The 22,327-nt window shown below is 35.1% G+C and overlaps 1 protein-coding gene and 1 non-coding gene across 2 annotated transcripts; both read right to left on the reverse strand.

Annotated features, from left to right (window-relative positions):
- Positions 1 to 2,186: 2,186 nt before the first annotated feature.
- Positions 2,187 to 20,974, reverse strand: LOC131150570 (guanine nucleotide-binding protein-like NSN1). Its single transcript, XM_058101378.1, has 9 exons — positions 20,772 to 20,974; positions 20,414 to 20,658; positions 19,570 to 19,690; positions 19,285 to 19,458; positions 18,654 to 18,868; positions 16,375 to 16,639; positions 3,715 to 3,894; positions 3,325 to 3,536; positions 2,187 to 2,809 (listed from the first exon to the last, which is right to left on the reverse strand). Exons 1-9 carry the CDS (start codon positions 20,788 to 20,790, stop codon positions 2,432 to 2,434), a joined length of 1,809 nt encoding a protein of 602 aa, XP_057957361.1. The 5' UTR covers positions 20,791 to 20,974; the 3' UTR covers positions 2,187 to 2,431.
- TRNAM-CAU (transfer RNA methionine (anticodon CAU)) lies at positions 20,950 to 21,034 on the reverse strand. Its single transcript is given in 2 exon segments — positions 20,950 to 20,985; positions 20,997 to 21,034. It is a non-coding gene; the product is annotated as a tRNA-Met (tRNA).
- Between the last annotated feature and the right edge of the window lie 1,293 nt (positions 21,035 to 22,327).

Consider the following 22,327-nt stretch of genomic DNA (forward strand, 5'->3'; position numbering starts at 1 on the left):
ACTTGTAACTTAAACATGTTTTTTTTTTTTTTTTTTTTGTAGCTGATTGGTGGAAGCATTTTGGGACAAAGACCCCAGAATTGAAGAAATTTGCTATTTGTATTCTTAGCTCGACATGTAGTGCTAGTGGATGTGAGAGGAATTGGAGCACATTTGAGTAGGTTCTTAGTTCTTACAAATGTCATGTTATTATCGTTTCACTCTAATATAAAAATATCTTCTTATATCTAAAAATTTAAATGGCTTAAACTCAATTGTAGATTGATACGAAAATAGGAATAGATTAAAGCACAAGAGATTGAATGCTCTAGTTTATGTGAAGTACAACACCAAACTAAGGGAGAGAGTTCTACGAAGGAGACAAAATTATGATCCAATATTGGTGGCGGAAGTAGCTTCAAATGATGAATGGATCACTGAGAAGGAAATCTTCCCAAAAGATACTTCTTGGTTTAATGATGAAAATCTCCTAGAAATTGATGCTATTAGAGCTTTCCCCATGGTAGCTTTCGAAGGAGATGATGCTCAAGTAACACAAGCTTATGGTAGCTCGCATTCTATACTTCCTAGCAAAAGGAAGATTAGTGATTATTGTGAGAACTTGACTACATACATATCAATAGTCAATTTTTGAATCTAATAATTTATAATTCTCCTTTTCTCCTAACTCCTAACTTATAGCTTTATTGAATGTCTAAGCACTTAAGAGGCAGGAGGCCAACATTGGTCACAATTGAGGAAGACGATGTTGAAGTGGGAGCGGGGGAATTTATAAGAGGAAGAACTCCTACTATAGATGGATTTGATGAAAATGAGGACTTTGATGAAGATCTTGATAGTTCTCTCTAAACTTTGTTGATTTTGATTTAGATTCTTAAAAATTAGAATCTTGGATGATGAGAAATTGTGATATTTTTAATTTGGCCTTTTTTCTTCTTTTTGTAATGTTATAACTCATGCTTATTTTTTAAATGCATTGTTTGTGTCTGGTAGCTAAAATTGGCCTATATGATATTTAAAAATTATGTTTTTATTTTTTCTCCATTATTCTAAAATTTTTCTCGTTTTTATAAATTGATTTTATTTATTAATTATTTAAGATGTACACATTCCCTTTTCCCAAATACAACTCTAAAAATCAAAACCACAACAAAAAGAAGGCCAAGAAATAGAGATATTTTAAGAAATTAAATACTCAACTAATTCAACAGGACGGATCAAGAATTGTGTGAGGTTATTTAGGGAGCAAGAAATTTGGATGATGCAAGTCAGATCTCCACGAAGGACATTAAATGTCTAGCTTTTGTGAATCATTCTTGACAAAAATTAATGGAAAGCTCGCCATTGGCCTCCTAACCCACAATTATTATTATTATTATTATTATTATAAAGAAGATAGTGTCTTGGGGCAGTATCTAGCAACCTACAATTTAGATCAAACAAAAAAAAAATTAATAGATAATAAAAATAAATTAAATCAGCCAGGCAAACAATTTGCAAAATAATTCAAGATAAACAAAAAATTCAAAAGAAAAGAGGAATAAATTTGCAAAATAGAAATAAGAAACTCTCATACATCAACTCAACCCTCATACAAATAATTAATTATTCAAACCATTAATTACTAAGGACATCAATATCACCTACATTTGGAGATGTTCAGTGGATTGAACTGAGAGAGAGATAACCATATATACATAGCTTAAATGCCCTATGGAGTTCCCCATTTGGGCAACGGAAATCATTTCTGCAATGTCCTGGACATATTAAACTACTACTATAGTAAAATAGAGATAAATCTAACCTAATTAATTATTTGAATCTTGTTCTTGTTCTATCTTACACACTCAAAAAAAATATAGCACAATACTCCATAATAGAGTTCCATTTCTGAATTCCTGGGAATTATACTTGAACAGTTAAATGAAACAACTAAAAAATCAATAAATAAATAAATAAACAAATTCACAAGGGCTTTAAAAAGGGGCCATATAAAATAAGTACCCACAAAGACGTGATTCCTTCTATGGAGTTCATTCATTTTGGGCACTCTAAACTGAATTAAATTTTAAAAAAATAATTTTATATTTGACTCTATTGATATCAAAAGGACATATTGAGTGGTCTTACAGCCCTTGATATATGATTTTTTCCATGAACAAAATGCTAATCTTTGGTATGATGTCTTATAAGCAAGGAGGATATCCGATCAATATTACTTCAAAAATCAGCAATAAAAAAGTGCCACACCTAGAGCTCCCTTCTATTCAAAACTCTGCCAAAACTGGATGTCATCTCCCTCAATATTCACTAAAACAAATGCTCTACTTCAGTTGTTATAATTATCACTATCATTATAAGAAGCAAGGCTCTTAAAATTCAATCACAACAGATCAATAGGTTTTTCATTCCTCGTCATCCATCCCCTTTCCTACTCAAACTCAACACCCAACATTGGCGCTTCAGCACCAATCTGGTCGCCATTGTCATTGTCATCTTCTTCTTCCCCACTATCACTACCAACAACCGTGGCAGATTCCCTTCTCTTGTAATCCACATTGAAGTCATAATCGTCATCCATAGAATCACCTGCTACCAATAACTTATTAGCCTTTTTTCGTCTCTTCTTCTCTGCTCTCTTCATCTTCGTATTGAGCATCCCTTCTACAGCATATAACTTCTCATTTTGCCTACTACTAGCAGTTCTGACATTGCCATCTCTTGCATTATCTTTTTCACATCCCATGAGTTGATCATCACTGCCATCCATTTCATTGGCTTGTTTCTCACCTTGAGTTGATGGTTGCACCTGCATATCCATTAACCCAAAAAATAAAGTCAAGTATAATTCAAATTCAAGAGTAGACAAAATCAAGTGGCAATTGGAAAAGTCATGCTGAACTGTGAACAAAAAAATATCACTCAATTTCCATAGAATCTTATGTGAATTTTTTTTTGGTTACCAATTTGAGTAAATACAATTTGTGAGGAATGAGAGCATTTCTTGAATCTTAAAAATGGTGTTCCAATATATTTTACAAACATTTTCAGCTGTATTCAATTCTTTCATTTAAGAACCAATCGCAAAATTAGGATACCCATCCAGGAAATGCGGTTGGCCTAAGTTGAAGCAACCACCTTTTCATAACAAGAGCTCAAATAAACTCCATCAGGTTGCATGAATATGAAAAGAAAGAGGCCAAAGATAAAATCAAGTACCAGTATCTTAAGTCTCATGCCCATAGAATCACCTAAAGCCTAAAAGCCGAAAAAGTATAGGATTCTTCAAAGAAGCTGTTCTGATGATTTGAGTAAATAACAAACCTCAAACATCTTCTCATCAAAATTGAGAGGGCAATTTGGAGGAACTTCAACATGATGAAAATCATCAACAGGTTTTAGGCTGCCAATAAATGAAGATTCGCTGTCGTAAATTTCATCAACATTGAACTCTTTGCCAAACTCAGAAGTAATTTTTGCCTCCGAAGGTTCTCCCTGATTTCTGGTTGGAGGCATTGTATAGTATGGAATTTTCCCTGAAAAAAAAAAACAACAAAAAATCATATAAATTTCATTACTGCAACAGGACAATCTCATTCCATTATATATTAGGTTTACTGTCCCATTTTCCTTGGTCATCCAGAGAAAGTAAAATCACAATATATGTCTTTTTTTGTTTTTTTGATAAAACAATATATGCCAATTTATCCAAACCTTCATTCCAATCATGTAGAACAATTCGTGCAGCAGCTTCAACATCCACAAGACCACCTTTTTTTAGCTTCCCTCTAACGGTAGCCACCTTCTGCAGAAAGTCATCGACTGAATCAAAGCTTGGGAGCTTATATAACATTACCAATATTTTTGCTGGGCAGAGCTGGAGAATTTCCTTCACTGTGTAGGGCGAACCACAAATTGGACAAGAGTTAGGACACTAGTTAAAACCTAACAATAAGGGTCTTAAAAGTTTTCCATAAATTTATGCAAAAGAACATAAAAAATTCACAGCAAATACCAAAGTAATCAAGTTTTAGAGTACACTTGTGAAAAGAATTTCTAAAATAAAATATTACATCTCTATCTACATACATATGAAAACAGGACGTGGGTAGAACAATAAAGCAGGTGCCCTTCCAACAGCTAGGGGTCTGTTTGGTATTGTTGTTGTTTTCTGTTTTCTATTTTTGTTTTTCCATAGTGAAGAAACACGTTACAAAAACGTGTTTGTTTATGTCGTCAGTTCTCTTTTTCTGTTGCTGGTTTTTAGTTGTTTGCCAAAAAATTGAAAACCAAATTTTATGGTTTTTAGTTTTTTTGGCAACCTGTTGCCAGAAATTTTAAAATCCAGTAATAGTTTTTTGGATTAAATTATTCATTTCATACATTTTTAAATTAAATGATCATATGAATTTAAATATAATTAAAATATAAATATGCATAAATTTCAAAAAATAATAATAAAGCCAACTACAAAATGCTTTTACTATTTTTTAATTGTCATGTTCAATAGAAAAAAAGTAAAATAATTATAATAATTTTTTATTATTATAGTACCTTTTTTAATGTATATTATTTGTAATTTTATTATTTTAATCAAATTTTTATAATATTATTTGATTTAAATATGAAAATGAGCACTTTTTAATAAAATTTTTAATTTGTATTAGTTTTATAAATGTTAACAAACAGGTTGTTGGTTTCTAGTTTTTAGTTTCTGGTTCTAGTTTTGGTTTTCATTTATGGTTTTCGTTTTTTTAATTTCTGACAGTGATACCAAACGACCCCTAAGCTATTCTTCTGATTTTTTTTGTATTCTTGTCTGTTTTTTTCCTATTTCTTTTCCTCCACTTTTTTTATTTAGCTCTGTACTGTATTTGGTGAAGTTCATGTTTTAATGTATTTTTGTACGTGTTAGCATGTGTATATAACTTATACATATGTACATGAATACAAGCGAGTACACCACATATGAGCACATTTATGTACACCTATGTCCACACATAATGCATGTGTCAGTGTATCAAAAAATTGAATCAAATTGTTACATCATACTCAAATTGTAAAAATCTGCTTTACCATATATCTAAAAAAGCACAAGATACTAAAAATGAAATATATTAATGAAATTGAATGATCATCTACCCTAATATAAATACATTATGTATGGATGAAAGCTATGTGAGGGAGAACCACTACAGAGGATTTTAGATGTTCATATTGTATCTAGGTTTTTATATTTTAGTTTGGGAAAGAAAGTTTAGTCGATTTAGGTTTATTTTGTGTATGTAAGTGCTTTAGGGATTATTTTGTAATTCTTGTTTTATTGGGGCTTTTATGTAAATATGTGTTCTAGTTTGTAGTGGGTGTAAGTGCTGGACTTGTAAGTTATTGCACAGTTAGCGTTTTGAATCAATTGCAGTTTCCCTCCCTCTCCCCCCCCCCCCCCCCCGGGGCGGTAGGTTCCTGCCCTTTTTCTCGTTCTAGTTAGTAGTGGGGATAAATGCTGGACATGTAAGTTATTGCACAATTATTGTTTTGAATCAATTGCAGTTTCCCTCCCTGTTTCTCTCTCTCTCTCTCTCTCTCTCACAGGTTCCTGCTCTTCTTCTTCTTCTTCTTCTTTAATACCTATCCTACATCAAATTGGTATCAAAGCCTAATTCGATTCAGCCCCAGATTTCCCTGTTGCTGTTCTTCTATCAGATTTGGAATTCCTACAATGAACTCCATTAAGGTTCGCCCAAAAACTCAAACCACATCCACCACAGGACTTCATTGCTGCAATAGCAAGTCAGAAGTGGCAGGAAAATCCAAGAAAACCGAAGCATTCATCAGCCTGCAACTTTTCCAGGAAATTACAGTTGTGCCACTGGGTTTCGAAACCCTATTTTCCACAACCAAACCACAACCCCTCCCTTATGACCAAAATCAGACACCCCCGAAACACCACCCATCAAAATTTCATTTCCATACAAACACTGGAGAGGCCTCATGCTCCTGCTGAAAACTTTCCAGCCAACTGCTCCCTAAATCCCCCATTTCCTGCAATTTTCTTCCAGCACAGCCACCCTCACTGGAATCCACACCCTCACTGCTTCCACCCAGAAGGTCATTGCTGGAGGAGCCCTGACAGCGGCTCACGCGCAGGCCACGTGCATGTGGAAGTTGCCAGACTTTCCCTGTTTTGCTCAGATTAGTAAGAAATTGCTTCCAGCTACAAGACTTTGGATTTTACCTGATATTTTGAAGCTTTCTGAGTGAATATTGAAAGTATCAAGGTTGGTTTGCATTCCTAAGGTGAAAGACAGCCTAATCTTGGGTTGCTCGAGCAAATTTCAGAGTTTTGAAGGTCTACCAACATCCAAATTGAGACCTAGTTGCTCTGTTTTGGGCTTTTACTGCAGCAAATTGGTTTTCCTCTGTGATCTTCGATAGCTTAGTACATATTTTTAGAGGGTAAAATCAGTGTGCTAGCATAGTCCTTGAATCATATGTGAGAAGTTGAAGTGAAATATTTGAAATATCGAAACTATGAAGTCAAAGCAAGGACATTTTGGTAGCATTGTACCCACTTACACTAGGACTCCACAGAAATTGATTTAATGTTGCTTATCTTTTTGGTACTTGTTAGAGTTTGCATCGGTCCATATTTATTCTATGGTTAAAAAAAACAAAAAAGAGGAGTAAATTCCGTGTATGTGGTTCCTACATAGTTGGCAATTCTCAACAATAACAGGACCATCAGTATAGTCTTAGACAACCTTCTTCTAGTGTCACCAATTATTCCCTTAAATTTACAGACCTCATTTATCGGTGTGCTCTTAGTAAGGAACCTAGAATGATAATTTTGTTCAAGAAAGGGTTAAGGGATGAAATCAAAAGGTTTATGATTATGCAAATTCAAAAATATTCCACCACTTTATCTGACACTTACCACATGGCTTTGGAAGCTGAGAGATTTCTCCAACCACCAACCTATAACACCACTTCCTATCTTACAGAATTTCATCATTCAAAATCAATTTCTCCATGGTCACATAGAATTCTTAGATCCTCACAAGATGTTCAAGAAGAAAACTCAAAACTGTTGAGGAGAAACAATCAAATATCAAAAGTGCAATGCAAATTCTTGTGTAATTGAGTATCATGAATGCATCAATAATTTGCATATTACTAGAGCACAATTTTTTGATTCTTCAATGAACGTGACCCACGAATCTTCTCAATGGTCAGAAGACAGTCCTAGGCCCACTAAAGATGTTCAAGAGAAAACTCAACTTGTTGAGGATATCAAAAGTGTCCATCCAAATTGTTGCATACTAGAATATGATGATTATATTTTACATGCATATAACTACTGCCCAATTTTTTGATTTTTTCTGTTGATGTGAATCATGAATCTTCTCAAAATGAGATCACAGACTTGTCTTTTAGTGATCCTAAACATGTTGGTGCCTCTACGCCGGAGATGGACCTTGATTTGTTATCACACTGCGGTTGTTGAAACTTGTAATGAACAACAAAATGAGTTGCCAATTACAAGGACAGATATGCCTGTCAATGACCTTGCTCTTCAACCTCAATTTTCCATTTCTAACCCAAAGAGCAAAGAACAAATGGATGTTGTAGAGTTTGTTGAAAAATCTTCAATCATGAAACCTACTGTTGAAAATCTTCTTGAGAATATTTCTCCTCAATCCATAAAACTTGCACCTCCATCCTTTCATCTTCTCACTCTACATTTTCATTAACCAAATCTAGTGAAACGTTGTCTATCATCTTAGAGTATGGACCGAATGCATATTTTCTTGAGCTGCCAATAGATTTGAATATTAAATTGATTTCTTTTTTGGGGGACTTGTTATTTTATCAAAGGACATTGCAGCCTTCTATGCTACTTGCAGTTGGGCAATCTACTGCATATTCTCCAATGGTGATAGACGATGCAATGCAGATCGTGCCTCCTCTGCATGTTTGACTTTGTTCCCACACATGGAGCTAAAGCTACTACGCCATTACAAAACTTGAGGTTGAGCTTTCTCAGACAAGGGGAGTTTGATGGAGAACCAGCAATGGAAGATTTCAGATGTTCACATTGTATCTAGGTTTTTATATTTTAGTTTGGGAAAGTCTTGCTTTTTTAAAAGTTTAGTTAATTAAGGTTTATTTTGTGTATTCAAGTACTTTAGGGTTATTTTGTAATTTATTGTTTTATTGGGGCTTTTATGTAAATTTGTTCTAGTTAGAAGTGGTATAAGTGTTGGACATGTAAGTTATTGTACAGTTATTGTTTTGAATCAATTGCAGTTTCTCCTTCTTCTCCTAATTCTGTCTCTCACCTCTGATCTGTTCTTCCCTTTCTCTGTTGTTCTCTTTCTGTTTTGTTCCCCTACAGCTGCTGCTGCTTCTCTTCCTCCTCCTCCTCCTCCTCTTCCTCTCCTTCTCCTTCTAATTCTCTCAATTCTATCTATCTATCTATATATATATATATATATATATATATATATATATTGTTAGAGTTTAAATATGTCTTTTAGTATTATTATTATTATTATTACTATTGTGTTAGGATGTTAATTAGTGAGAGTTAGTAAGGGTATTATTGTCATTAGAATGTATTTAATTTGTATTATAAATAGAGGGAGAGACCTATCTTCAAGTTAGGTCATTCATTTTGATCAAAATCTCAACATGGTATCAGAGCGTGACCCAACCTAAACCTTATTCTTCTCAGTTGAGACCCCAGTTTGAGGCAGTCCAGTCCCAGATACTTAGTAGTGTCGATCTACTCATTTGACGATGATTATTGTCGTTTCCTTCGTGCTTCCTTTAGCACGCATTCTCCTGCTCTTGCATCGGGCTCTAAGAGGACAGCCTTTGCTACACAGGGTGATTTAGTTCTCTACCAGACAACCGCAAAAGCTATCAAAGTGGTTTGAGTGGTCATGGTGGAAGAGATGCACGACGTAAAGGTACTCCTTGCAAGTGCACTCATTGTGGACAGAGCAGTGTTGGGATCTCCGCAGTAGACCTTCACATGTTGCCAATGCAGCCACCACCGACTTCACACCTTTGGGGGCAGCCAATGCAGCCACCACCGACTCCTCACCCTTGGGGCCGAGTGGGGAGCAACATAGTGTATCCATGTCAGAGGAAGAGTATTCCAAGTTCCAATAGTATCAAGCGTCACAACAGGCTTCTCTTCCCATAACATCTCTTGCCCAAACAGGTAATCCCACAGTATGTCTGTCATCCAATACTTCTCGTCCTAGTCATTGAGTCATAGACTCCGTTGCCACTGATCACGTCACAAGTATAACTAGCTTCTTCTCCACTCTTCAATATCCTGTAAATTTACATTGTGTTACTCTTTTTGATGGATCCACCATTGCAGTAAGGGAATTGGGACTATAAATCCCACTTCTTCTATTTCTCTTCCTTCAATTTTGTATATTCCCAAATTTCCTTTCAATTTTATGTCCTTTTAGCAAGATTACTAAACCCGTGAATTGTTCAGTGACATTCTTCCCTAATTCTACGGTTATTCAAGATTTGAAGACGAGGAAGATGATTGGCTGAAGGAGCGAAATTGGTGGACTTATCACTTTGAGCCGCTATCTCCTTCTAACGCCTACATTGTTGCCGCCACACCTTTCCAAATTCATTGTTACCTTGGTTATCCTTCACTGGAAAAGTTAAAATGTCTTGTCCTCGTTTGAGTTCTATGACTAGTCTTGATTGTGAGTCTTGTTAGTTGGGAAAGCACCATCATGTCCCGTTCGCTTCCTGAGTCAACAAACGGGCTACAAGCCCTTTTATGTTAGTTCATTCTGATGTTTGAGATTCTAGTGGAGTTGGGTCAAAGTTGAGTTTCTAGTACTTTGTAACCTTTGGGTTGAGTTTAATAAAAGATTGTTACGAGTTATTTCATGTGTTGTGTCTTTTGATATGAAATAAAGACTCAATTTGGTTTGCCAGTTCAAATACTTTAAAGTGATGATGCTAAAGAGTATTTCAGTGCACAATTCACAACTTATACGACTCATTTTGGTATAGTCCATCAATCATCTTGTATCCACACTCCTCAACAAAATGGGGTTGCAGAGAGGAAAAGTAGAAATATTCTTGAAATCACTTGCACCTTACTTTATTAAATGCATGTACCTAAAATGTTTTGGACTGATACTAGGTTTACACTGTGAAAGTCAACCCTGATGGTTCTATGGCTCGTCTAAATGTTCGTCTTGTTGCTAAGGGATATACTCAGGTATATGGTTTGGAAGTATGTTCTTGTTCTATTGGACAAAACTAGATTGTTGGGATCTAAATCGGTTGATACACCCATGGATACTAACAGCAAGTTAGTGTCGGAAATGGGTGATTTGCTACCTAATCCTGGACAATAACAAAGACTTGTCGAAAAGTTGAATCATCTCATAGTCACTCGGCCAAATATATCTTTTGCAACAAGTGTTGTGAGTCAATTTCTGGATTCACTGATGACAACTGACAAGTCATTGGAATGCAATAATTTGCATCTTGAGATATCTCAAAGGTGCCCTTAGGAGGGTAACACTTATATCCATGGATATACAGATGCAAATTGGGTTGGGTTGCCTTTTGACTAAAGATCCACAACCGAATATTGTATCTTGGTTGATGGTAATTTGGTTTCTTGGAAGAGTAAGAAACAAATTGTGGTGGCAAAGTCAAGTTCTAAAATTAGAATATAGAGCTAGTGCTCACATTACTTGTGAACTTGCTTGGTTAAAGAAAATGTTGAAAGAATTGGGAATTTCGCATTCTCGGCCTATGAAGTTGATATGTGACAATCAAGTTGCTCTTCATATTCCCTCCCACCTGGTCTTTCATAAGTGGACGAAGCACATTGAAGTTGATTGCCACTTTGTTTGAGAGAAACTTGTATAGGAGCTCATTACTACCCACATATGTGAAGTCTAAATATGCAGCTTGCTGATTAGTTTATCAAAGCATCATGGGGTTCTCGTGTTAAATTTATTTGTAACAAGTTAGGAGCATATGACATTTATGCTCCAGCCTAAAGGGGGGTGTTGGAGGTTATTTATGTCTTTTAGTATTATTATTACTATTATTAAGTGTGTTAGTATGTTAATTAGTGAAAGTTAGTAAGGACATTTATTGTCATTAGAAGGCGTTTAATTTGTATTATAAATAGAGGGAGATACCTATCTTCAACTTAAGTCATTCATTTTAATCAAAATCTCAACATATATAAACTTTAATACCTGTCCTACATCAGTATGCTATTAGTTAAAAAGTAGAAAAAGTAAAAGTAACTCACTTTTGAAATGCCAAAACGTTAAATTGTCTCTTTATTTAAAGATTCTAAACACTTCTAGCTTCAAAGCAAACTTTTCTTAGGAGAACCAAACAAATAGAGACATTATAGAATTGTCAAACTCCATCAAAAAAAATTGAAGAAACTATAATCTTGAAAACAGATCACAAAAGGGATAAAAGTAAAAATATTTTGTTTATTTTGATTCTAAAGGCCCTTGAAATGGTTTTAGGGCCTTTTGTTTCAAAAAGTAATGAATATTCAGATTTTAAAATTTTGAGTTTAATTGGGAACCAAGGTTGTTAAAATTGGGATTCTACATGGGATTGCTGGAAGGATTAGCATGATGGGCTTATAGGATCAGACCAAGTATTGTAATAATTCACAATATAAAGTAGTTATAAAAAATGCATTTATATGCTATTTTTCATAAATTTAAAAATTTTAAACCTACAAAATTATCTAGTAAGTGTTAAGGATAGGAAAATAATGACTGCACTCTAGGCTTTTTTTCATTCCTCTAGATGGCTGCATCAGCTGGCAAGATGATGCTCTCCCTCCTTTATAGTATATCTTGGTAATGCGGGCCATCTCCATGGTCTGAGTATTAAGCAAAATAAAAGTGTTCAATGTTTCCTATTTTCTTTTTGCAGATGACACCATTTTCTGTGAAGAAGATCCTCGCATTTCTTAACCTTAGATGCATTCCGATAGGATTTGAGGTAGTCTCAAGTTTGAAGAAGAATTTGGGTAAGATTGAGATCACTCCAGTTGGGTAAAGCACTGTTGTCATGCCTTGACCGCATCTTGTTGCACTTTTACTGGATCAAGAACATTTGGAGCTTGGACACTTCCTTTTTTTTTTTTAAGATAAGTAAAAGGTAAATAGATTGATTAAAATGGGATATGTACAGCAAATTCTGAACATACACCGAGTAGGGAGACCAAAGCTCCCAATCCAAACAACACAAGTAACAAAAAGTTGCATCAAACCTGGGCATACCCAGGGGCTCAAAGCCAATCAATACAAGGAAAACTCCAAGCAGCATAACAAATATAGCATCAAAACATTGCAATTTTGCACCAAACAGAACCCAAAAAATTACAATATCAAATACGGCTTTAAGAAAAACCGCAATCCAAAATCGCCCCTTTGATGAAGTGGGATAACCAAAAATGACAAGAGACCAAGCAAGTCAACATGCCACACAGACCACCCATCATTCAACACACTGAACAATTCATCCACCTTACTTCCAATCACATCAAACAGTGGCCAGCTGTCAGCGATACAGAACAATTAGCAACCCAAACGCAATTCAAAAATTGAATTCAAACTGTTTTGGAGGTAAACTTTTGATACGAAGAAACACAGTAGACAACACATACGCATTGGAAACATCAACAACCCACGTGGGCCACCTACTGAAACACCAATCCCAATGATGGAACAGATGCCCTGCAGACAGCCGAAAGCATGAAAACACAGGAGTGACGCGCGGAACTGGGAATGATGAAGATAATGAATCAATGAAACACCACAAACAACAAGAACAGTAGAATCAATGAAACACAAAGAACGAAAGAAAAAAAACACATGAACCACCCACTCCAATCGGAAACAAGAACAGAATGAACTTTGACCGCCGCACAAGAATGAAGAAAGAGCTGCCAAACAGAATGAAAAACTAACACAACTCAAAACAAAAATCCCAACAGAAAATGAGGATGATACCGATCGGAAAGAACGAAATCAACCACCAAAAAATGAGGATGATTCCGATCGGAAAGACAACCGAACCAACAGAATGACCCGGAAAGGCAACTCAACAAGAACCGGAATGCTGAACTGTAAGAACGAAATCAACCAACAAAAAAAGACGAAGCCAAGTAACCTCCAATCAGACAAAGTGGGTCGCTCGGAAGACGCACTAATCACCATCAAACACTGAATCTGTGTCCTTCTCTTCTGCAAATCTAAATTAAAATTGATATTAAACTTTCAAAACCGGAAAACCCGCCAGACTTCTGACTCCTCAGTTCGAAAGGAACTCCTACAGCTACTGCAAGCCGTAACATTCAGGACCTTTGAAACATGGGAATCAAATTTAGTCTTTTGGTTGGCTTCCACGTTGACTCGAAAAATATCCTTCAGAGTAGGGAAATCATCAGCATCACCTTGATGGTCTTCCTTCACACCATCAGGGATCAATTTCCTACTGGAATGGAATTTTCCAACTCGAACAGCTCCAACCAATTTACGATTGGCCTCAACTGAGAGCCTTTCAGCCTACGAGCAAAACTGCTGCGAATGATTCTTGACCCATAGAGATACGAAATCATGGGCAGGTTCATCTTCCTTCTTCAATTGAGAATTTTGAGCACTCTTCATGGCCATGAAGGCATAAAAGCTCCCCATGGCCGATCGGAATCCAAAAATCAAGAGAGAGGTTCAGCCATGCCGTGCGTCCCTCCTAGAGAGAGGGAGGGAGCTTGGACACTTCCTTGACTAGGCAGCAGTGGGTTATGGCCAAAACAATGGAGGAAGAGTTAAGAGGCCTGGAAAAGTACCCCATCTAGAAAGGGAAGGTGGAAAGCTTTGTCCCTCATCCCCCTTACCATCTTTTGATTTGTTTGGAGGGAGAGAAATAAGAGGGATTTTGAAGGATCGACTACACCCTTATAGTTTAGTAAAGACCATTGGATTTATGTTGTAACAAGCTGGCATTGTGGGTTATTTTTGAATGATACTCCTGAAATTCTTGACCTTTTTGAAACCATAAAGTGTGGGTAATCCTTTGGATTGTTCGTGTTGGGGTGACATCCCCTTGATGCCCTTTAATAGAAAAAAAAATTTATTTACTAATTTAAAAATCACGTGTTTAAATTGTTTTTATTCCTAAATCAAACTAGCTTATAATGAAAAGGAAATAAATACCTATATAGAGAAAAGAGAGGAGGGGGAACACAATTTCAACACAAATTAGCCAACAAACAATTATACAAGAAAATTATCTAAAAATATATTCTTTAAAAACACACACACACACACACACAAATGGCAACAACAACAAAATCCGAACTACTTAATGAATGTTAATCTAAAAACAAATTTGTGTCCATGATTTTGTTAATATTTGGTAAATCAAACTGCTTTCTAAGTTGTCCATTCCTTGTACCAGTTATACAGGTCATTCATTAGGCCCACAGCACAACTTGGAAAAAAAAGTTTTAAATATAATGCATTGTGGGGATCTTACCATTCTAATGATCCCACTACTTATACTACAATCCTACTCCAATCCTACCAATTTGTGAGCATATATAGGATCAAGATCGTTTTGGTAAAGTAAGATCGTAGGATGATACAATCTGTATCACGGTTTTAACAACTATGCTAGAACTAAATGGATGTGTTGGATTTGTGTTGGATGTGAATGCTTAATCGTGAATTGTAAGATTCAATGTCAATTCTTGCTTATTTGATTTTCCTAGTAGATTTAAAGCAATACTCTAGAAAATCAAATTGAATCGTACAATTTGCATCAAGAATCGTATAATTTTGACAACAATGACCACGAAGTGAAGCAGGTATCTTTTCATCTATGCACAAGTTATGGGCTTTTTAGAAAGACCAGCTGACATCACGAACAATAAATTATTGCATTATAATATTTCAGTCCATGCAAATACAAAAGTATATAGCTGTCTACAAGAATATGTTACACGGTTAATGTTTTTTGTTATCAAACACTCATTTTATTTTGTTCCAATTGTGAAATTACTATTACACGCCACACAATTTTCTCTTGTAACGCTCTACATTTTTACTCAAATGGAACAAGTGGGGAATGGAATGGCTATTATGTAGAAATATTAGTTCAAAAAATATATATTTAATTTTAAAACAAATTATCTTAAACAAAAATATAAAATATTAGGTTACATTAGGTTTGCATTTTGTAATAGTACGGGACTGGAATAGCTATTCAATGGAAATAATATAATTTCACAAGCAAGTGGGCACGAATTTTGTACTACTCTGCATTAGGGGCATTTCTGAGAAATGGCTTACTTTTCGTTCCATTACAGCCACAACTGAAGAATACTAAAATTTGGAAAGGAATTGAAATCGTGATTCTGACAATTATTCTGTGTTACAAACCAAATGGACTAAGCACATTCTAGTAGTGATTTTATTGCTGCCTTGACTTCGTTCCTACTTCTATTCCTTTCCTACCTTAATTCCATTCCATGAACCAAAGGGGGGGTTGCAGATATTGCTGCCAACTTAATAGCCCGACATCAATAGTTTCGAAAGAGAAAATGATGTAAAAACTGCATTAAATTGTCCCAAATTGCAGACCACTTACATGTACTTAATTGAAAATCTATGATGTAAAAAAGTCAAGACCACCACAACAATCCAGGACCCTTGGCTTCTCTAGTAATGATGAATATCTGTGGGCACACACATCATGTACACTCACAGCTCTAAATATATTATTTAGAGAAATAATTGGAGAATAATGGAGATCATGAGAGAGTTATGGCAGAATAATTTAGATAATGGGGAAGTTATGGAGCTAATGGTGGAATTATGGGTATTTTTTTAAGAGATATTAATTTATTAATTCATCCATTTGTAGTAAATTTTGTTTTCACTTTAAATCTGTAGTTGAAAGGTACTTTAGGAATAATAAGAGGGAAAAGGTGTGCGTTGAAAACAGCCCACCTTCCCCTGATTAATAGTAGAGACAATGAAATGATTCCTTCCCAGAGTTGAGTCCAGAAATTGATAGTTTATCTTTATTATAAATAATAAATAATTAAAATTTCCAGTACAACCATTCACATACTTTTAACAATAAAAAAAAAATCCAATAAAACAACATCCATAACATATTAAAATAAATTAATAAAAATTATATATTGAAATTTCATAACTTCTCAAGAGCTGTGCTAGTTCCGTTCACAATTAGCCAAGTGTAATCAATTGTTCGCATGTTCATGGGATACTTTACTTGCCACAATGGAGAATGGAAGTGAATTACCTGGACCAACTGGATCATCCAACTTCTCAATTCTTTTGCAATTTCGAAGTGCAATAGATGCATCACTCCCCCCAGATTTAAGCATTACAACACCAGGGCAGTCCAATAACTTAACATTCTTGTCTAAGTGTACTTCTTGCATTGATCTTGTTAATCCAGGAGTAGCTCCAACATTAACAACATGACATCTCTTCAAGCTATTGATCAAACTACTCTTACCAACATTAGGAAGGCCAATAATACCCACAGTTATTGACTTTTTTATCTGCAAAGGAGATATCAGAATTACATCAAAACCAAAACAAAGGTCACACATGGAGACAACGATTAGCTCAATCCAACAGGAAAGGAAATTAAATAAAGGATCAAACAAGAGAAATTTAATCAACCATGCAAAGAAGAAATGAATAAGAATACAAATAGACACCATGACCACCTTCCACAAGGGCCAAAAGGATTTTAAAAAACAGTAATCATGAGAGAGATTTTGGAAGATAAATTTGCTTTATAAATAAACTAATAGAGGGAAGAAAAATGTAAAAGCATGTTGTATCAGAGAATGAAGATACAACATTAATCCTAGAAGATCTAACTCCTTCTGTATTTTCCTAATATTAACACCTTTTATGTCAAAATAGGGAAAGGGAGTGAGGCATCATGTTGGGAATTTCCTTTTTTGGTGGCAAGTAGAAAACTCATCAAAACCTATGTATGCAACAAATATGTCAGCATCATGCACAGACACTGCTACAATTTACAAAAATGTTATCCCATCAGGTAATAGGATAAATTGAATAAGCAACGCAATATTAGGTTTATTCTCAATAATTTGTAATTTTAAAAATAAAGTCACATGTTATGAACACAATGAGCAAATCATTAACGTGAGCTCGTATAAGCTGTAGGACTTGCATTTTCAATTTTAAAGAACTCTGCAGAATACCATAAACAGCTTAGAGTTTGCCAACAGTCCATGAAGCAACTATTCCAGCAAATCAATTCCACAAGGCTCCAACGCCTCCTTCCAAAAGAAACTTTAAATGGAAGGGCAAGAACACTGATACCACATTGAATCATAACCATAAAAGCACAATAAAAACTTTGACTTCACGTATATTTTACAAGGAACATTGTAAATAAAACTAACCAAATTAATTAGTTAATATCAATTATAGACATGTTGAAAAACTGGAAGACAATACGGCATTTTTGTAATTGTAACTCTTTACAAAATTGGAAAATGGAAAACAAAAACTATTTTCTACAACATAATAGGCTTTAAGTTTAACTGATGAAAAAGACAAATATAAAAAAAAAAAAAAAAACAACTATCACAAGAGCAAGATGCACATCTCAAATGGAAGCTCTCAGGCAAAGGAAGCATGTAAACAACAAAGCAAGAAAACCTTAAAACAATTCATTATGACAATAATCTGCTCATAAATAACTGCATTGTAAAGAAGAGGGAACACACAAAACTCACTCCCCCAGTAGGCAAGGGACTTGTAGCAATATGAAACCCTTTATCAAAAAGGGAATAAGTTTAAAGTTGAAACAGTTCCAACAATAATACAGCCTAACAAGAAAGGCCAACTCAGTAGAGCTGAGGAAGCATATCAAACTCCCACAGCTGGCTATGAAATTGGACGATGTGGAACCCCGGCTCGCAAAGAAAGTCAGTTGGAGCATTTTGACTTCTGATGTCCATTGCTGGGAAACACATCCCTGCTGCAACTACGTTTGACAATACAGAATATATCCACGTCCTAGGTTTATTAACACTGCATTCAACAAAATCAATCACCTTTGAACAATGGCATTATAAAAGTACACCAAAATATAAATATTGTGTTTTAGCATTCAAAAGAACTTAACTTCAAGGTGATTTCAAATATCAAAGCCACATAACCATTTGGTCCTAAAGGGGTCAAATAAACCTTATTTGTCTCGTTGACCTATGATTTGGGATATGAAATTACAATCAAGATCCATTATGGTATTGGAACAAAGACCACAAACATGTGCATTAAAGTATCAACTCGAGACACCTACATGTATGCATACAGAAGTCCAGAGATTTGTTGGCTATCTTCCAAGAATAAAACCATGAAGTGCATAAATATGGCATATCATATGGGTAAAAGGAATGCCAAGGTTAATTCTTGTATACTTTCAGTAACATTATAGAAACAAAACTGTCTCGCACTAGAGAGTTGGCAAAAACTGAAAGGAAAAAAATAGGCTGTAACCCTAACTAAATTAAATTAATTCCGAAATACCTCATGGCTTCTTGAGTAATTTTTCAGCAATTTTATAAGAGTTTCAGCTCCAAGGCAATCACTCGTTTGCAAATTGCTCGGTTTCGCAGCTTTTGCAGTGGATTTCCACCCTAAGTTTGACCTTTGCTCTTGCGTGCTGCACTTGAAGGCAACTGCTGGCAATTCCTCTCTAAGATACTTAAGCCACTTTTCAACAGCCTCCCGAGGCACAAGATCTAATGAGCAAGTGAAATTAAAAACATTAGCCACGAAGGAAGAATGAATGCCATGATATTTTTACAGTTACATATTATTTGAACATAATGATAATTCAATGTCTAAGTGAAATTAAAATGAAGGAAGCCTGCGTCTTTTTTTCTTCCTAAACTCTGCTACGACTACAAAATCACATTTAAGGCACAAGATCTAATGAGCAAGTGAAATTAAAAACATTAACCACAAAGGAAGAATGAACGCCATGATATTTTTACAGTTACATATTATTTGAACATAATGATAATTCAATGTCTAAGTGAAATTAAAATGAAGGAAGCCTGCGTCTTTTTTTCTTCCTAAACTCTGCTACGACTACAAAATCACATTTAAACTAATTAAAGATAGAAGTGGAGAGAAAAGGAGACATGAGGATTACCAATTTTATTCAGAAGCAGCACAAGATGTTTATCATGGGCAGACTTCATCACCATTTTTTCCATGTCAACACAACGGGTTCCAAGAGGATCTCGAGCATCGAGAACTTCCACAATGACATCTGACTCTTCAATGACTTTTACCAACTCCTTATAGAAAGCCCTGTCTGAAGTATCTGTAAAGAACAATCTAAATTAGAAAAAATAAAAAGGACAAAGAAATAATATTTTTTCTTCCATCCAAATTTCATTCTTCTAGTACATAAATATCAACAACTTCAACATACCTCGATTTTTACCAATCCCGATAGAATTATCACTATCCTTTTCCTCTCCAAAATTTTTTTCTTTAACCGCAATTCCAGGCATATCATCATCATCTAGCAAACCAAGTTTTCTCTTTTGGGCCTGAAAAACCATACCAAACCATATTTCATTTGTAAATGAATAATGACCCATAGCAAGGAAAACACACACACCACCTGCTTATGCACATGCAAACAAAAGCACATAAAGTAAAAGACGATCAGACTTAAGCATAACTTATAAACCAAGAAATTTGTACATTATGGAAAGTTTTATATCACACTGTCGCACTTCCAAGAAATTTGAACATTCGATAAAGCTTTATATCATACTTTTGCACTTCCTCTGTGCAAACATAAACATTACATGTCACAAACTTCTGAGCTCAATCATCCAATGACATCTCATACTCATTCAGCCAGTAGGCCCAGCACATGGATGCAATTCAAGCAAAAGTGCAAGGACCATCATAAAAATTACTGCAAATGAAAGTAAATATTTTGACATAACAGCATGGCACGAAATCCAATACCATTGGCAGCAACGAAAGCTGATGACTCCAATTCCTGTAATGGTACCATTTCATCAAACAAATCGTTAAACCCCAGAGGTCAACCATTCAAGTCACATCATTGGATTTCTAAATGGATTGAAATGAATTCAATTCTGTTAAAATATAGCAATAGAGGAAGCCTTAATAACACGTAGATTAGCAAAACCGCGGATACAAAAAGAACATTATGAAAAGAAATAAAATGTAATCACAAAGAAAACCAAAGTACAAACCTAAACCAATATCACGAGTTGGGTCGAATGAATTGATACCTTTTCCTTGCGGGCGGCTTTCTTCTGCTCCAACTCCTCAAGATGACGAGCTCGCCGAGCTTCGAGGGCCTTAAGCTCTTGTTCCTTAAAGGGCCAGTCATTGGGGATTCCTGGATCCTTCTCGACCTTGCGCTTGCTGTTGGTCCCAAGCTTCTTCGCTTCCTTGGCCTTCTTCCTGTGGTGCTCCTTCACCTTCCGAATGATCTTGTACTTTTTCTTCAGCGACACCCTCTTGCTCTTGCTCTCTGATTTGCACACGAGAAACCCAAAACAAAGTCAAATATAAACGCAAGCATATCAATTGAATTGGAAATTCGTATTGAAACTATGAGATTGATAGCATCGAAGCATCGATTACTTTTGCTCTTCTTCACCATCTTGAGAGGGAGAGGGAGAGGGAGAGGGAGAGCTGCGGTAGGGTTTAGGAGCTAGGATTTGCGACGGCCGACTGGGCAGCCCGAATGCCAAAAAGTGCAAAAGCTAAAAAATGCTCAAAAAGGAGAAAAAGTGCCGTTTTTCGGGGGCAAAAGGAAATATGGGGTGAGGGAGGCTCGAACTCCCGACCTCAGGATGACTCTACAGCTATGAGACCTACGCGCTAGCCAACTGCGCCACCACCCCGGTGCTGGACTCTGCCCTTTTTCTTTTATTTTTAGCTTATTTTTATTTCCTTAAAAAATCTCAACAAACTTCTATCTCATTAAATATGAAACTACAATTTTTATAACTTGAATTAAAATGAATTTTACATCAAAGTTACTTATAAATTGCAAACACTTTTGAAAGTTTAGAGTGTTGATGTTTAACACATATTTCATATATTTCATACTAATACATGCTTGACACTCCTCCAAACATATATGATACGTGAAAAAAATTAATTATTTTTTTAAGATACAACTGAAACACTTCTTATACTAAAATGCTGCATTTTGTTTTCTACTTTAATTCAATTAACAAGATCTTCAAAGCAAAAAAAGAAATAGAAGTCCAAAGTCTCTACATAGTGTGTTTGACTTTCGGGCCTAGTACCACTATGTCATCCTTGTCAAAGATAGTCATATTCCCTCTCTAAAGTCATTGCCATTTGTCGCTCTCTATTAATCTCTCCCCCACCCCAACGAATCATACCCATTGCCCATCACCTATCAATGCCCACCAACCTTGTCACTACTAATATTAATGACAAATATTGCTATGTTAAGTGTCAATCACCAATAAACCAATCACTAATAATTATTAGTGGCGAATAGACAATTGACACTAAAAGTTCGTTATTAGTAACAAAAGAGAAGTCGTCACTAAATATAAATTAATAGTGACCGAAAAAACTCAATTACTAAAAAATATCATTATTGATGGTCTAACATCGTCACTAATAGTGTAATTTTAGTTACTAATATAAATTTTTCATCAATACATAATTTTTAGTGATGCATGACCATGGGTCAGTATTTATCAAATGCATTGGATTGCATTCATAACTAATACATATCAATAGCAACGAACTTTATTACTCACCAATAATTCTAAAAGTCTGAACTAATAGTAATAGACTTATATTGTTATTGGTCACTAAATACATTTTTTAATGGTTTAGTCTACATCACTAATAATCTAAAATTTTGTATTTTTTTTTTTGGAATTTAAAGGTACCTCTTGTTTAAATAAACTAACCATTAACCGTTCTTAATTCAAATAATTAGTTTTTGGAACTCGATTGTCCAAATCAAACAAATGAGGTCCAAATTGAACGAGATTAGTTCTAACACATCCATAGGTGTAAGGGATGTGTGGGAACTTACGATGCCTAAAAAATTATCACGGTTTCAAAGTTATGTACTTATAACTAAAGTAACATTTTGTAGTTTAATTAGTTATTTCGTTTTGGAACTTAAATATTCAAATTGGGCG

Source organism: Malania oleifera, chromosome 3 (genome assembly GCF_029873635.1).
Source record: "Malania oleifera isolate guangnan ecotype guangnan chromosome 3, ASM2987363v1, whole genome shotgun sequence".
Classification (NCBI taxonomy): Eukaryota; Viridiplantae; Streptophyta; class Magnoliopsida; order Santalales; family Ximeniaceae; genus Malania; species Malania oleifera.

Excerpts from the sequence above, each read along its gene's own strand:
- LOC131150570 (XM_058101378.1), bottom strand. Across the intron at positions 18,869-19,284 it reads GCTGCTTCTGAATAAAATTG|ATCTTGTGCCTCGGGAGGCT; the intron begins GTAATCCTCATG and ends CTTGCTCATTAG. Across the intron at positions 3,895-16,374 it reads GGATGATCCAGTTGGTCCAG|TGAAGGAAATTCTCCAGCTC; the intron begins GTAATTCACTTC and ends CGCCCTACACAG.